The sequence below is a fragment of the Macaca fascicularis genome, chromosome 6 (genome assembly GCF_037993035.2).
Source record: "Macaca fascicularis isolate 582-1 chromosome 6, T2T-MFA8v1.1".
NCBI classification, from domain to species: domain Eukaryota; kingdom Metazoa; phylum Chordata; class Mammalia; order Primates; family Cercopithecidae; genus Macaca; species Macaca fascicularis.
The window spans coordinates 152601182-152617327 of NC_088380.1; the positions used below are offsets into that span (position 1 = coordinate 152601182).

At 39.6% G+C, this 16146-nt stretch overlaps 1 protein-coding gene across 2 annotated transcripts in view; it reads right to left on the minus strand.

Moving 5' to 3' along the window:
- Positions 1 to 16146, minus strand: part of LOC102116165 (PRELI domain-containing protein 2) — a 78993-nt gene that overhangs the window by 50897 nt on the left and 11950 nt on the right. Inside the window, exons 2-5 of one of the 2 annotated variants that reach the window (XM_045394361.3) lie at positions 15440 to 15497; positions 12220 to 12293; positions 11658 to 11690; positions 10179 to 10339 (exon numbers count right to left, since the gene is read on the minus strand). In XM_045394361.3, coding sequence (XP_045250296.1) covers positions 10179 to 10339; positions 11658 to 11690; positions 12220 to 12293; positions 15440 to 15497 — 326 coding nt within the window. The remainder of the gene's footprint in view (positions 1 to 10178; positions 10340 to 11657; positions 11691 to 12219; positions 12294 to 15439; positions 15498 to 16146) is intronic. The other variant, XM_005558129.5, reaches the window with a different exon arrangement.

Sequence of the window (16146 nt, forward strand, 5' to 3'; positions counted from 1 at the left end):
CACAACCCTCCCTGCCATTCTCATTTCAGCCCACAAGTACTATCTGCATCCCCTTTAGCAGACTTTCATTCATCATTCATTAGACAAATGGTGATGAAGTATCTTCTGTGAGCCAAGCACTGTGCTAAATACGTGGGATACAGTGGTAAACTGTGACCTCAGTGCACAGCCACCACAAAACAATTAGTACAGGATAAAAAAAACCAGAGGAGACTCTGATTATATGAACACAAACATCAAATGGCAAATGAGTATCTTTTGGAGGGCAGTCTTATTAAGCCAAAAATAAAGCTCCAGCCCAGATGATTATATTTGTATAGAAAAGCCTTTACTGCTTGGCTTTTCACAATTGGTGGTGCTTTCTGCTAATTGTTTGATTATCCGCTGGTGCACTGGAAATCAAGGTCAATATGAGCAGAGGGAGTCATGTTTTGGGACGAATACCGTAGTATTTATTCAGGCTATTAGTTAACTACACCCTCAAGCCCTTTAGCTCCAGGACTGGGCTTAGAAATAATTCCTAAGTCAGCAGAGCCAGAGTATTTTAATACTTCAGTAAAAGCAGGTCTGGAGGTCAATCAAAAATGCCACTACTAATCTTAAAAACACACAGAAGTCACCAGACTACCGAATTCACTCATGGAAAAAAAACTAAAAAGACTCCAGAGCAGGGTGAAACAATGGACACCAAAAAATATGTCCAATTACCTCTCAGCACATGCAAATTATATTATTTGTGATTTTGCAGATGAACACTTGAGACTTAGGACGTTTTAATCCAGAAATTCAAAAATAAAACATTCAAAAAGTTATATACATATCTATTACACAGTGAAGAAGATTCATGAGTAATTTCAGTAGTAATGAAAATGTATTGACCTAACAAGAGCTGCAGTCAGGCGCAGGGACTCACGCCTGTAATCCCAGCACTTTGGGAGGTCAAGGCAAGAGGGTCACTTGAGGCCAGGAGTTCAAGACCAGCTGGACAACACAGTGACACCCTGTCTCTACAAAAAAGAAAAAGAAAATTAGCCAGGCATTATAGCACACACCTATATCTCAGCTACTCAGAGGCTGAGGTGGGACAATTGCTTGAGCCCCGAAGTTTAAGGCTGCAGTGAGCTGTGACTGTATTACTGCACTCCAGCCTGGGCAACAGAAGGAGACCCTGTCTAAAAAAAAAAAGAAAAAAAAAGAACAGTTTCTCATCTCATTAATGTAATGCTGTGTTTAAGTTTGATTTTGACTTGTTTTTTACTATATTCCATGAGGGATATATTCAAATGATTAGCACACATTTTGCTAAGCTGACCTTTTTTTTTTTTTTTTTGAGACATGGTCTTACTCTGTCACCTAGGCTGGAGTATGCAGTGGCGCAATCTTGATTCACTGCAATCTCCGTCTCCCAGGCTTAAGTAATTCTCCCACCTCAGTCAGCCCCTCCAGTTGTTAGGACCACAGGCATACACCACCACGCCCAGTTAATTTTTGTATTTTTAGTACAGACAGGGTTTCTCCATGTTGCCCAGGCTGGTCTGGAACTCCTGGGCTCAAGCAATCCGCCTGCCTCAGCCTCCCAAAGTGCTGGGATTACAGGCATGAGCCAGCTGTGCCCTGCCCCTTCATCAAGTCTTGACACACTGCCATGGCCCAGCTATGCCCAACCACTGTGCCCAGGAGAGGGTGGGCCAAACGGGGTCCTAAAATGGTTTTCATGCAATGACGCTATAAGTACCTGGAGACAAAAAGCCAGCCTCCAACCTGTCCATGGGCCTATGCAGGGCCCTGGGAGAGCTTTTGCTTTTCCACCTTTCCCGGCCTCCCAGCGTGCTGGGATTACAGGCGTGAGTCTCCGTGCCTGGCCTGGCTGGGCATTTTTATTGTCAAAAATAAGCATCAGAGGATTAGCAGAAGCTTTTAGACGTGGAAAGCTACAGACATGGCCATTGAGATGCTGTGTTGAATGTAGAAGAATAATCTTGTTACATTTGAGGAAAAACCCAGTTCCACAACATCATGAATAGAATAGGTTCCCACTGATAGTAGTAACTTGAAGATACCAGAAAGTTTTTACTTAGCATAAAAACACATATGCTGAAAGAGTAAAGCCAAAGAAAATACTTTTACAGGGTGATTATCTTTCAGAATTACATTGTAGTACTTGGATAAAGCAAATGTCAATTACTAAAACCAAATCAAATGCATGTCAATTATATTCCCACATGGTATAACAAACACCTATTAAAAGGAAAAGGGTAATAAATAAGAACCAGAAACTAACAAATAAATATATTTTAAAGAACAGACACAAACACAAAATGATAAGAAATTAACAAACCTATCTCAGAACATAAGGCTTTGGAGGGTAAAAATCATGACTTTTTCTTCCTTCTGAAAAGTCTAAAATAATACACTTCATTCTCCATTTTCAAAGTAAATGCCTGCGTCCTGCTCTACATAATAAAGCATATTCCCACAAAAGCTGACTTTAATTTTTTCCTCTTTTCAGATTAAGATTCACTTATCTTTTTTCTGATTTGGCCCAAGTGTCTTAATGCAAAACAGAGCACGAGCATGGCATCTCTCATTCTACACATTCAAGCAGTGCATCAGAGGACCCTATGTGATGCCCCTGAATCTACAACTGCCAAGATCATTGCATGAACCTAGAAGAAAACCAGAAATGTGAGCAGATTCAGTCCATGCCAATTGCTTGCATTGAGCCTGAATACTATTCTCTCCAGAGCTTAAATTTCACTCTGGAACTAAAATACAAGGTTCCCAGTCCCATGCCTCTCAAAGTGAGGCACTTGTAGCCCCAAAGATGAGTACTGAGGGAATGCAAAGCCCAACATGAACATATTTCTGCAGTGTAACAGTAAATCATTACAAACACTGTTTCTATACTAAATACACACTGAGAATTAGAATCAAAAGTTATCAGAATTTTTAGGATTATGAAAATAACAATTGTAAAAGTAATAATACAAAACACTAATATCTGCTGACCACTACGGGCTGGCACTATTTTAAGCTTTCTCTAGGTACGACTTCATTTAATTCATACAACCACCCTCTGGGAAAGGGTTATCATCCCCATCATATCGATGAAGAAACTGAGGAGTAGAGAAGTGACACAAATTGTACAAGGGCACATAGTTACAGTTTCACAGGCAGAATTCTTCTTTTTCCTCTTTTTTTGTTTGAGACGGAGGTTGTATTAGTCCATTTTCATGCTGCTAATAGAGACATACCTGAGACTGGGTAATTTATAAAGGAAAGAGGTTTAATGGACTCACACTTCCACAAGGCTGAGGAGGCCTCACAATCATGGGGGAAAGCAAAAGGCATGTCTTACATGGCAGCAGGCAAAAAACAAACAAACAAAAAAAAACACCACTTGTGCAGGGGAACTCCCCTTTATAAAACCATCTGATCTCGTGAGACTTATTCACTATCACAAGAACAGCACGGGAAAGACCTGCCCCCATGATTTAATTACTTCCCACTGGGTCCTTCCCACGACATATGGGAATTGTGTGAGCTACAACTCAAGATGAGATTTGGGTGGGGACACAGCGAAACTATATCAGGGGTCTTGCTCTGTTGCCCAGGTTGGAATTAAATGGCAGGATCACAGCTTACTATAGCCTTGACCACCCAGGCTCAAGCGATCCTCCCACCTCAGCCTCCTGAGTAGCTAGGACCACGGGCATCTGGCACCACACTCGGCTAATTACTTTATTATTTGTAGAGACAAGGTCTTGGTATGTCGCCAGGCTGGTCTCCAACTCCTGGCCACAAGATCCTTCCACTTTGGCCTCCCATAGTTCGGGGATCATAGGTATGGAGCCACGCCTGGCCCAGTGGTAGGATTCTGAACACAGAAGCCTACTCAGTTACTGTGGCATAGGACATGACAGGAGAGACCCTGTGCAGGCCTGGAGGGAGTCAGGTTGGCCGTGTAAATAAAGCAGATAAGTAAATTACTAGACAAAGTAGTCAGACATAGAAAAATAAGAGACTATGAGGCTGCCTTAGGTCTTGCTGGCTTTCCAATTCCTGGTTCCTATCCCTCAGGAGGCCTGATCACTGGTACAGAAATATCCCTGTAATAATCTGCAGTAGTGAGTCTCCATTACCTCCAAAGCAAAATAAAGACAACGGGCAACGTGATGCCAAGAAAACATGAAGAGGAAAAAATGTGTGCAGAGTCCCCTTCTACTATGCCCCAGTTATTTCTGTTCAGTTGTCTACTCACCCCCATGCAGCCCATGTGCTTCAGAGGGAGACGACCTCACCCCCTGCTCCAAGAGCAGATCTTGACTGGATCTGCCAATACAACCATATCATTCCTCTGAACACGCTGATCGATCTGGGGGAGCAGGTGTCCTAAGTTGACTCAATCAGCATCAGGGGAAGGGCTTTTTTCCTCACGGCTAGGAGACAGGTTCCCTCCTCGACATAGCTCTTTCTCTCACTAAATGTGGACAAATTAGTGTGCTGATTCTAGATGCTGTTGATAGTCATGAGGAATCCAAACTTGAAAAAAAAAAAAGTTGACATACAAAGGTAGAGCCAAAAGAATAAGAGCTATGGAAATACTGCCCACTTGGGTATGAGATAATGCAGTTCCTTAGTGAGAGGAAGGGCAGTGTCACTGCCAACCGCTTAGATTCGAAAGCCAAACAGCCCATGTTTGAATCTGGTGCTGCCACTTACTGGTCATCTTACCTCGAACAAGTTACTTGACATCTCTAGCCTCAGTCTGTAAAACAAAGATAATAGTTCCAACCTCACATGGTTATTATGAGGATTAAATATAGACACACATATACACACACACATATACATATGTACACTGAGTACTTAAAGCAGAGCCTGCACATAGTTAACACATGTAAGGGATGGCTGGTATTGTCTGAGTCAGGGTTTCTGCTATTTGCAGCACAAGGCAGCCTAACTGATACAGGAGGAGGGATAAAGTAAGTACAGGAGGGCTTCTCTGAGGCATGGAGTGCCAACCTGGGTTCTGGGAGAGTCAGATGAGTGAGAAACAGGACATCACCCTATCTTCCCATACCTATTACAGAGAGAATAGAAATTCCATTCCATAAAAACTACAGGAAGACAATGTCATATAGAATTAGTGAAGGAAGAAAGCATATTAGAGCTATCCTGTTGTGTGACAGTACAGATGGGGGAAAGTCCAATGTAGTTCTCTCACCCAAGAAGGTGCCACAACTGTAGAGATGTCAGTGGGAAGCCAAAATCAGAACTATGTAAAGAGGACATAGAGCAAGGCTTAGTTTCTAAAGGCAACTTGTTTTGAGCCCATCTCTGAATTGAGCCAACAGGCCATGCACAGGGACAGAGTGACATCTGGTTTCTAGTCACACACCCACACCTGCTAACCAACACACAGCTTGAAAGTCTAATTTTACACTTAGTAGCCCTGACAGCTTTTTTATTCCCTTTAAAAAACAATTGTCCCTATTCTGGGTGCAGTAGCTAGCCATTACTCTCATATTTCCTTAGCAAAGGGAAGAAATTAAAGTAATAATGAATCTTTCTTGGATGCCCCCATCCCATGCCATTACCTATTTATTTAGAATGTCTGCCTAAATGCCTTTCTAAATGCATGTCAAGAGCTAAGGAAACATAAGTTCTCTAGAATGTGGATCCCAGTTTTCAGCATATCAGCCCCTACTCAGAAACCTTTGTGTGACTGCTTGTTGCTGAAGGGACAAAACCCATCCTTCATACCTGGGATCCAAAGCACTCTACAGAACAAGATAAACCCATCCTTTGCAAATGTTCGTATTCCTGCCTCACCACCGTGCTCAAGGTGGAGTCTACGATACCTGCATTTGTATCTTGGTTTAGCAATCTACTGACTGTATCACCCTGGGAAAGTTATTTAACCTAAGCCTCAAAAGAATGCACATGAAGGATATAGCTTTGACTTTGACATAGTAGGCATCAATAAGTGTTAGCCCTCTGTGTCAATGATAGAAAAGGTAGTGTTTTGGAGAGGACTGGAACATAACAAACCAAAGAAATTTAAAAAAAAAAAAAACATATAACTGGTCAAACCTTCTTATACAGGAGTCTGGTCATATGTTCCAAAATATAAAATGCATATAACCTTTGACCAAGAAATCTCACTTTGCTCAATCTACCTTAAATGGTAATTGAATAAGTGGGAAAATATGTAATCATAGAGATTTTCATCACAACACTGTTTGTAAAAGCAAAACCAATCTAAGTATCAATTAGGAATGGACCAAGAAAATCATGTAAACAGACAGTATCTCCAGGTATGATAATATTTCCTTTTTTTCTCAGAATTCGTTAATATTTTTACAAGACACATGCATTATTGTTTCTAGAATCAGAGTGACTATTTTAAAATACTTTTTGAAAAACACACAAAGAAAAATTGTTCTTAAAGGATATCCTCCCTTTCAGAGTTAATTGTCATTTTACATATCACAGATGAAGGTTTAGTTCACCTTTTAAGACTAGCTAATAGCTCAAATATGCACAAAAATTAAGGCTAAAACAAAGTAGATGAAATGATTTTTTTGCACAAAATCAGCCAATTCCATCCTTTTGCTATTTCTTCATACAAAGAAAGAAGCTCTATTTTCTGGCCACAGCCTTCACACTTAATCCCAAACATCTATGCCCTATGTGAAACTCTTGTCATGAGAGAGACTAAGACAGAAAAAATAGTGGGTGGTTCAGAGCAAGCCCACCTCTGATGCTAATAAGACATGGCTTTCACACCCACTCAGCGGGCTGCTGCAGCATCCTAGAATTATCACTACAGGACCAAAGTTATGGAGAGCAGTAATGATTTGGACAAGTGTTTGGGCTTAAGAATGGATTTTAGATTTTTGGTTTATAGTTGTTTGGGCTTGAGGGCTTTACTGTTTCCATAAAATGATAAGTATATAATAAAAAATTCAAACCACATAGAACAATAACAAAAAACACAGATAATTATCCAGTTCACAGCAACAACCGTTCACAGCAAAAATCACTGTTAACATTTAGTGCTTATATTTTGCTTATTTTTAAACATGTCTCAAAAAAATTAATCATCTTTCACCCATTATACTGGCAAAAGTTAAAAAGCATGTGAATAAGTGCTGACAATGTTGTAAGGGAATGAGCCCTCTCATGTGTTGTTGATCAGTGTAAAATGTGCATATTAACACATTGGAAGGCAATGTGGCAGAATCTGTATGTTATGACTGCATGTCGGTACCCTCCCCCGCCACCCCCAATTCATGTGTTGAAACTTTAACCTACAATGGGATGGTACTAGGAGACTGAGTCTTTGGGAGGTAGTTAGGTTTTCATGAGGTCATGAGTTAGAGACTGCATGATGGGACTGATGTCCGTATAAAAAGAAACCAAGACTAGAACTCACTTTATCCACCATGTGAGGCAATGATGAGGAGGCAGCATCTGCAAACCAAAAATATGGCCTTCACCAGACACTGGAAAGGCCAGTGCTTAGACGGTGGATTTACCAGCCTCCAGGCCTGTGAGAAATTAACGTTTACTGTGTAAGCCACCCAGTTCATGGTATTCTTGTTATAGCATCCCAAACTAAAACACTACATAAACTAATAAAAGTATGCATGTTCTGAGAATCAGCTATATAGTTTTCTGTATTGAGATATAATTCACTTACCATAAAATTCATCCTTTTAAGGTACACAATTCAGTGAGGTTTAGTATATTCGTAGAGTTCTGCAATCATCAACACTAATTCCAGGACATTTTCATCACCCCAAAACAGAAACTCCATACCCACTGGCAGTCACTCATCACTCTCCTTTCTCCCTAACCCATGGCAACCAATAATCTACATTCTGTCATTATGGATTTACACATTCTGGACTTTTCAAATAAATGGACCCATACAATACGTGGCCTTTTGTAACTGCCTTCTTTCATTTTGCGTATTTTCAAAATTTGTCCATGTTTAACCATGAATCAGCACTCCATTCCTTTTTATGGCTAAATAATATTCCATTTTGTGAATATATTACATTGGGCTATATATTTATCAGTTGATGGACATTGGCTTGTTTCTACATTCTGGCTATTATAATACTGCTATGAAAGTTTTGTACAAGATTCTGTGTGGACATATATTTTCTCATTTCTCTTGAAGTACCTAGGCGTGAAATTGCTGGGTCAAATGGTAATTCTATGTTTAACTTTTTGAAGATCTGAAAAACTGTTCTCCAAAGCAGCTGCACCATTTTATATTCCCATAAGAAACATGTAAGAGTTCTAATTTCTCCACATATCCACAACCAACACTTGTTATTGTGTGTCTTTTTTTTTTTTTTTTTTTTTCAAGACAGAGTCTCACTCTGTTGCCCAGGTTAGAGTGCAGTGGTGTGATCCTGGCTCACTGAAACCTTCGTCTCCTGGGTTCAAGTTATTCTTGTGCCTCAGCCACCCATGTAGCTGAGATCATAGGCGTGCGCCACCACACTCAGCTAATTGTATTTTTAGTAGAGATGGGATTTTGTCATGTGACTAGGCTGGTCTCGAACTCCTGGCCTCAATTGATCGGGCTGCCTTGGCCTCCCAAAGCGCTAAGATTACAGGCATGAGCCACCGCGCCAAGCCTGTTTTTCACCTTCTTGACAGTGTCCCTTGAAACACAAAAGTTTCTAATTGATGAAGTCAATTTTATCTATTTTTAATCTTGCTGCTTAAATTTTTGCTATCATATCTAATAAATTACTACCTAACCCAAGATCACAAAGATTTATACCTATGTTTTCTTCTAAGTGTCTTATAGTTTTAACTCTTTCATTTAGGTATTTGATCTATTTTGCATTAGTTTTGTATTCTACACGAGGTAGGGAATCTAACTTCATTCTTTCATATGTGGATATCCAGTTATCCCAGCACCATTTGTTGAAAGAAATATTCTTTCCCCATTGATTGGTCTTATAATATTAATGGTTTTAAACCTATCTAAAATGTTCTATAGTTTAATTGTGGCAGTGGTGGCACAACTATATGTTGTCAAAACTTAAAGAACTATACACTAAGAAAAGTAAGTTTTATTGTATGCATATAATATCTCAATAAACCTGATATTTAAAAATTCTACTTTAGGCCAGGCACAGTGGATCACGCCTGGAATCCTAGCACTTTAGGAAGCTGATGTAGGAGAATCACTTGAGCCCAGGAGTTTGAGACCAGCCTGGGCAACAGAGTGAGACCCCATGTCTACAAAACAAATTTGTTTAATTAACTAGGCATGGTGACACATGCCTGTAGTCCCTGCTTCTCAGGAGACTGAGGTGGGAGGATCACTTGAGCCCAAGAGGTTGAGGTTGCAATGAGCCATGATCATGCCACTGCACTCCCGCCTAGGTGACAGAGCGTGACTGCATTTAAAAAAAAAAAAATCTACTTTAGATAAACAACTCATACATAACATAAAGGATCACATACAAGGAACATACGCTTCACAAATATTATAGTATTGTTTGTAAAAAAAAGAACTTAGATACCATCTCTCTATCAAAAAAGTAGTAGCTATATAAAATGTCATACAGTCACAGGATTGAATTATATGCAATAAAGGAATAAGCTATATATATATTTATATATTTATGTATATATTTATATATATTTGTTTATATATATATTTATATATCACATGGTTTAAGCTCAGAAACATTCCATTAAGTAAAAAAAAAGTACACAATTTACAAACTCACAATTTACAAAATAATTTATAATATATGTTTAAAAATGTATACAAAATCACACTATACAGACTCTATGAGTATATATGTAAGTATCTAAAGGTATCTCTTTAAGGTCCGGAAGAATATTCAGCAAACTGATAACACACACTACTTCTCGAGAGGGTGAAAAAGACACCAGGATTGGGAGGGATGGTCAGATGGGAGTTGAACTCTATCATTTCCTGATCCCCCTCCAAAAAATTCATTAATTACTGTGATTAAAAAATTAATAATGTGGAATTCATATGAGTTATAAACAAAGGTCATAAGTATAGAACCATAGATTTTGAATGTATGTACTCATGTGTCCATCCCTGCATCCAAAACACACACACACACACACACACACACACACACACACACACACACGAGTCTTACCAATTTGGGTTTTCCATACTTTCCCGGAAGACAGACTCTTCCTTCATGGATGCGTATTGTGTCCACGTAAGGCAGTGACTCCGTATAGCCATGTTTCTTTCCCGAGGATTGAGCCATGACTCCTCTTCTAATTGGATATTAGGTACTTTCAAAATGCTCACCTGCCCAACAGAAAGAGAATGGCTTTCTCAATTTAGGAAGAGCAGGCTACATAATGACCACATCCAGAGTTACTCTCAGTCTTGGATAACCAAGAGGACAAGTAATCCTGATATATGGATGATGGCTCACCAGTGGCTGTACGTTTTTGATAATCAAACATACTATGACCTTACTAAGTGCTGGTGAGGACATGCAAATGACCCAGGATTTATGTAGGCTATACAGTCCCTGGCCTAATTTCCCTAACTGCTAAACACTAAGCAAATTATCAGCCTCCTTCGCATCTCCTCTAAGGCTGGTTATGGCCTTCTTAAATTGATGGATTCTAATCGAGCCCACTTACAGGCTTACATGCAGAACAATATCAGGTAAAATATTTTGTTCATTTTAAACTCTGTCCAATACGTAGAAATGTATGGTTTCCTAGGTGAAGACATGGAAAACTACAAAGGCAGAATTGTACAAGTCAGAGGTGTCCTTAAATTATTTAAGAATTGAGATACAAGACAAAGTTGAATGCCTTTTTAAATAATAGATTCAGAGTGAGTATAGAGGGCAAAGGCAGGGTACACACTCTGGAAAAAGCCAGTAATAATTTGCTGCTACAGTGCAACAAGTTTTACCATCTGGAAAAAAGAAAGTTAATTTTCATTGTCATATCAGTTTTATTACACTGAAGAATGTGACAGTCTTTTAATTCATGATAAGGAAGTGATGGAAGCTGCCATTTGTTCCACCTACAACACAGCAATTTAATTTGCAAGCTAGTCGGCAGGATCCAAGCTGGGTTCCACATTTGATATGGTTTGGCTGTGTCCCCTCCCAAATCTCATCTTGAATTGTAGCTCCCATAATCCCCACATGTCATGGGAGAGACTCAGTGGGAGGTAACTGAATCATGGGGGCGGGTTTTCCCGTGCTGTTCTCATGACAGTGAATAAGTCTCACGAGATCTGATGGTTTTATAAAGGGCAGTTCCCATGCACACACTCTCTTGCCTGCTGCCACGTAAGATGTGCCTTGGCTCCTCCTTCACCTTCCACCATGATTGTGAGGCCTCCCCAGCCATGTGAAACTGTGAATCCATTAAAACTCTTTTATTAAATTACCCAGTCTCAGGTATGTCTTTATTAGCAGCCTGAGAATGGACTAACACAACATCACACACAGAATCTCTCTCAGGTTGAAACTACCCTCTGAGACCTGTTTGAAAGGGCATATCCAGATGCTTTCCTCTGACTTCCTCATAGCTCTAAAAGGACTCCCACTGAAAATCCCTCTATAGTTCAAGCAATGTGATTAAAAATTTCCACTCACCTTTTTCCAACAAAGAATCACCAGAGTGCTCTTCTTCAAAGAGAGAAAACATTTGCTATCATGAAGATTTCATCATCAATGATATTACTTTAGAGAAATACACATAAAGACTTAACAGAGGGCGTGGAGAACATTATTCTCTGGTAAATAGCTGTTATCTCTGATAGTGAATTAGAAACTGAAGTTTTTCTCTTTCTTATTAAAGATGAGACTAAATATTTACAATCTTCCCATTTCTGATCATTCTCACCTAAGAGTCATTTCTAATCATGAAAAGACTAGTCACTTCATGCAAAATGCCAAAAGTATCTTTAAAGTAATTGCACAACATCTCTATGTCCATTAAGAGTCCTTCACAAGACAGAGAGACAAAGTATCTCCAGTGGCATCTGCTAAAACTGAGGTTGGATAAGAAAGAGCTTTCTTCCTCAGAAGGCTGTGAAGTAAAAGGAAGAGGAAGTTTCTAATGCTCCTTTACATCAGAAAATGCTGTTCCTTTTCATGACTATTAAAAAAAACTCAATGTTACAACAACTGTGATTAAACTTTAAAATGAACTTACCTTCCTTAAAATTTCTGGAACCACATTCTGACAGATTGCAATCCTCTTTCTGTAGATGACCCCTGTTGATTCATCTAAAAAAGAAAAATTTTTATACACAAAAAATTAAGGAAATGTGTTCTTTTCTTAGTGTCAATAAATCTTGGGGGGGGTTTTGTTGTTTTTTGTTTTTTGGTTTTTTCTTTTTTGAGACACCCAGGCTGGAGTGCAATGGCATGGTCTCGGCTCACTGCAACTTCCACCTCCAGGGTTCAAGCGATTCTCCTGCCTCAGCCTCCCGCAATAAATCTTTTAAAGTCAATCTCAATTTTCTATTTGCAGAATTCCTACAGAAAATGTTTAATTCAAAATTCAGTTTCCCTGACACTTTCCTGGGCCAAATCAGATATTCCTTATCTGTGATGAAGGAATAAGGGTACAACAGTAACTCAGAACGCACATTCCAGTGTCAAGGATGAAATAATCACAACCATTCACTGCTCTGGACTATCCGTGTCAGTGCCCCAATGACGATGACCAGTGGGACTCCTGCTCAACTCCAAAGAGAATGTTTCAACAAAAAGGGGGAGAACCTGATGCTGCTACTTTCTGTACCTAACTTTCAAGCACAGATATCTGGCTACAAAATTTAAACCTATAACTCATTTTACCAGCCACATTTATCTCTCATAAGGGAGTAGACTTCCTGTTGTTACCGGCAGCAAATTTGTACGCGTCTGCAGCAACCTCAATTCTGGCCTCCTCAGAAGAAGGAATTCGACTGAGGGGCATCAGGCAGAAGGAGGGACCAAGACAAGTTTTAGAGCAGGAGTGAACGTTTATTAAAAAGAATAGGAAATGGCTATTCCTATTCTTTTTATAAACCTTCCTAAACAGGAAAAAGCTATTCTGGTTCCTTTAGAATGGGAATGAAAGGAAGGAAAGGACACTTGGAAGACAGCCAAGCGGGCAACCTGAAAGGCAAGTGTGTGGTCTGACCTTTTGACTTGGGGTTTTACGCGTTGGCATACGTCCGGGGTCTTACATCACTTCTCCCAAATCCTGAGATCTTATCAGGAAGCTGCTGATCATCAGTTTCAGGTGTTTTCTATCTATTAGGAGCGTGCCTTTGCCTGATGCCAACTGTGACCAATTATTACTTTAGTGAGACAGTTAACAACTGCCTGACCATCACCTGATGGTCACCCAACACTCCTGGGTGGGTGCGTGTGTGTGTGTGTGTGTGTAAGCTCTCTTACGTGTGTGTGTATGTGTGTGTAAGTCCTCTTCTGTGTGTGCGTATAAATGTGTAAGCCCTCTTCTGTGTGTGTGTAAGCTCTCTTCTGTGTGTATATGTGTGTAAACTCTCTTCTGTGTGTGTGTGTGTAAGCTCTCTTCTGTGTGTATGTGTGTGTAAACTCTCTTCTGTGTGTGTGTGTAAGCTCTCTTCTGTGTGTGTATGTGTAAGTCCTCTTCTATGTGTGTGTAAGCTCTCTTGTGTATGTGTGTGTAAGCCCTCTTCTCTGTGTGTGTGTGTGTGTAAGCCCTCTTCTATCCTGCTCATACTTGACTAGCTACCTACTGTAACACTAGGACTGCAACCATTTTGGTCTGCGATGAAGTTTCCAGAATTAAACCAGGGATGTAAAAAACAATGTTAAGAAAAAGAAAGGCAGAGGCAGAGAAAAGAATAAACTCTGAAGTGCAGTCTTCTGCTTTGTGAATCACTGTGACTTAGCCACTCTGTTACAGGTTTTCTCAAAGCTCTAGCTATAGTAGTCCCAACCCTTCATGCAAAAACCCTGACTGCCCAGAAGCTGTTGATAGGGTGCCAACCCCTCTGCCCACTGGCCCTCCCTTTGGCCATCTCATCTAGTGCTTGCTTCACAAATACTCGAAATGGATTAGCCACTCCCAACGGCAAAGATGCCCCTGACAATGATAGAAATTATAATTAACATTTCAATTTAGAATATGCACAGTGTTCTCTCATTTGGTCTTCGTAACAACCTAAAAACAAGATTATTTTCCCATTTGACAGATGAAGAAACTGAGGCTCCAAAAAGGTCACCAAGGTAGTAATGAAACCAAGATTTGAAATCCAGTTTGTCTGATGACAAATAACAAGTTTTTCCCACACTGCAGGTACATGAGAAAATATTTTTAATACATCTATATGGTTATACAAGTACAGAAAATGCATATACAAGCAAAAGGCAGTTATGTTTGCCAAGCACAGAGAGGGCTCCAGAGTCACACAACAAACAGTAGCATCTCATGATTCCTAAGAAGGCTAAAGGGCATGCTGGACCTAGGCCCCAGTGTCTCCAAAGCTTTGTACATTGACTATGTGCATCGTCACAGCTTCCTGCTTTGCCCAGTTCTCAGGTTTAAACACTGACACTGATAATGGTTTTTGTGGAGATAGGGATAACACAGAAGAGAAGAGCTTCCTATGCTCTAGACCAGGAATCAGTAAACATTTTCTGTGAAGAATCAGATGTTAAATAATTTAAGTTTTGTGGGCAATAAAGTCTCTGTGGCAACTGCTCAACTCTGCTATTATAGTGAGGAAGCAGCCATAGATGACATGTAAACAAATGTGAGTATGTTCCAATCAAACTTTATTTACTAAAACAGACAGCGCGAGCCATAGCTTGTCAACTCCTGATTTAGTCAATGCTAAACCACATTGCCAAGTAGTTGGGATTCCATAAGCAATCACTTTATGGTCACATCTCATATTTAATCATATGCATTTTGCTATCTACAAAATGATATAATAGGCTACAGCCATGTGACCTTGAGCAAGTCACTTAACTTATCTGTATCTCAGTTTCTCCATGCATTAAATGAGCAGTCTAATACCTATCCCACACATTGTTCTGAAGATTAAATGAATTAATAAAAGTAAGAGTACCTGGCACATATTAAGGGCTCAAAAATGTTAGCGGTTACAGTTATATATAGCTCAATGTTGTCATCAATTATTAGTTAGAAAGTGACAAAAAGCATCAGCAGGCCTTTTACTATCGTAAATCCTGGTGCTCTACCTGCCACACCTTTCTAAGTCACCTCAAGTACAGAAATATACCTGTTTAACAACTAATAATGGAAAGGGACTGTAGGTGAACAATTTTTTTAAAAACCTAATAGGCCACACACACACATACACACATCTTTACAAAAATCACTATCATTTAACGGTCATTACTGAAAAAAAACTGTACAGAGAACTTACCTCTTTTTTCCTCCGTGATTTTTACAGAGAGGACATTTTTATCCATGGGGTTGGGGTACTAAACAAAAACACATAAAAAAGAATTACCATTAATCTACCAAGGTGAATTATTTAGTAGTAACCACAGCTGTTTGCAGGACTAGTAAATATTTTCCAAGAAACTTCTAAACAAAGCCCAGTTTTGAATCATGGATCCTAATTTTATAACTTGGCCCTAGATAAGTGAGATGCTATCATCATCTCGACTTACACGAAATCTGGGGAAAACCTTCTTTAGATCCAACCTAGCCCTGAGGGGGATGAGGTTAAGCTAATCAGTAAATAATAATAGTATTAATATTGAACCAGCCTAACATAAATCAAGAGTGTTCTTTGAGTTAGGCACTGTACTAAATGCTTTCCTTGTACAATCTTGTCTAAATCCAACAGCCTCTCTGTTATAACTGATTTATGTGATATCATCATCCTCATCTTTCAGATATGGAAACTGAATGAAGACTGGATTGTTTAGGGTCACCCAGCTGGCTCCTGGTGGAGCCAGGGAATTAAACCAGGCCTGTTTAATATAGAGTGGACCTCTTCACTATGGTCTAATATCATTGTCTGGTGGCTGGGTTAGCATCACAGTAGGATAATCATAGAAGTATGCTTTGCTAGGCACATAGTAAATGCTCAATAAATATTTAACATGCTGATTTAATTCCCCT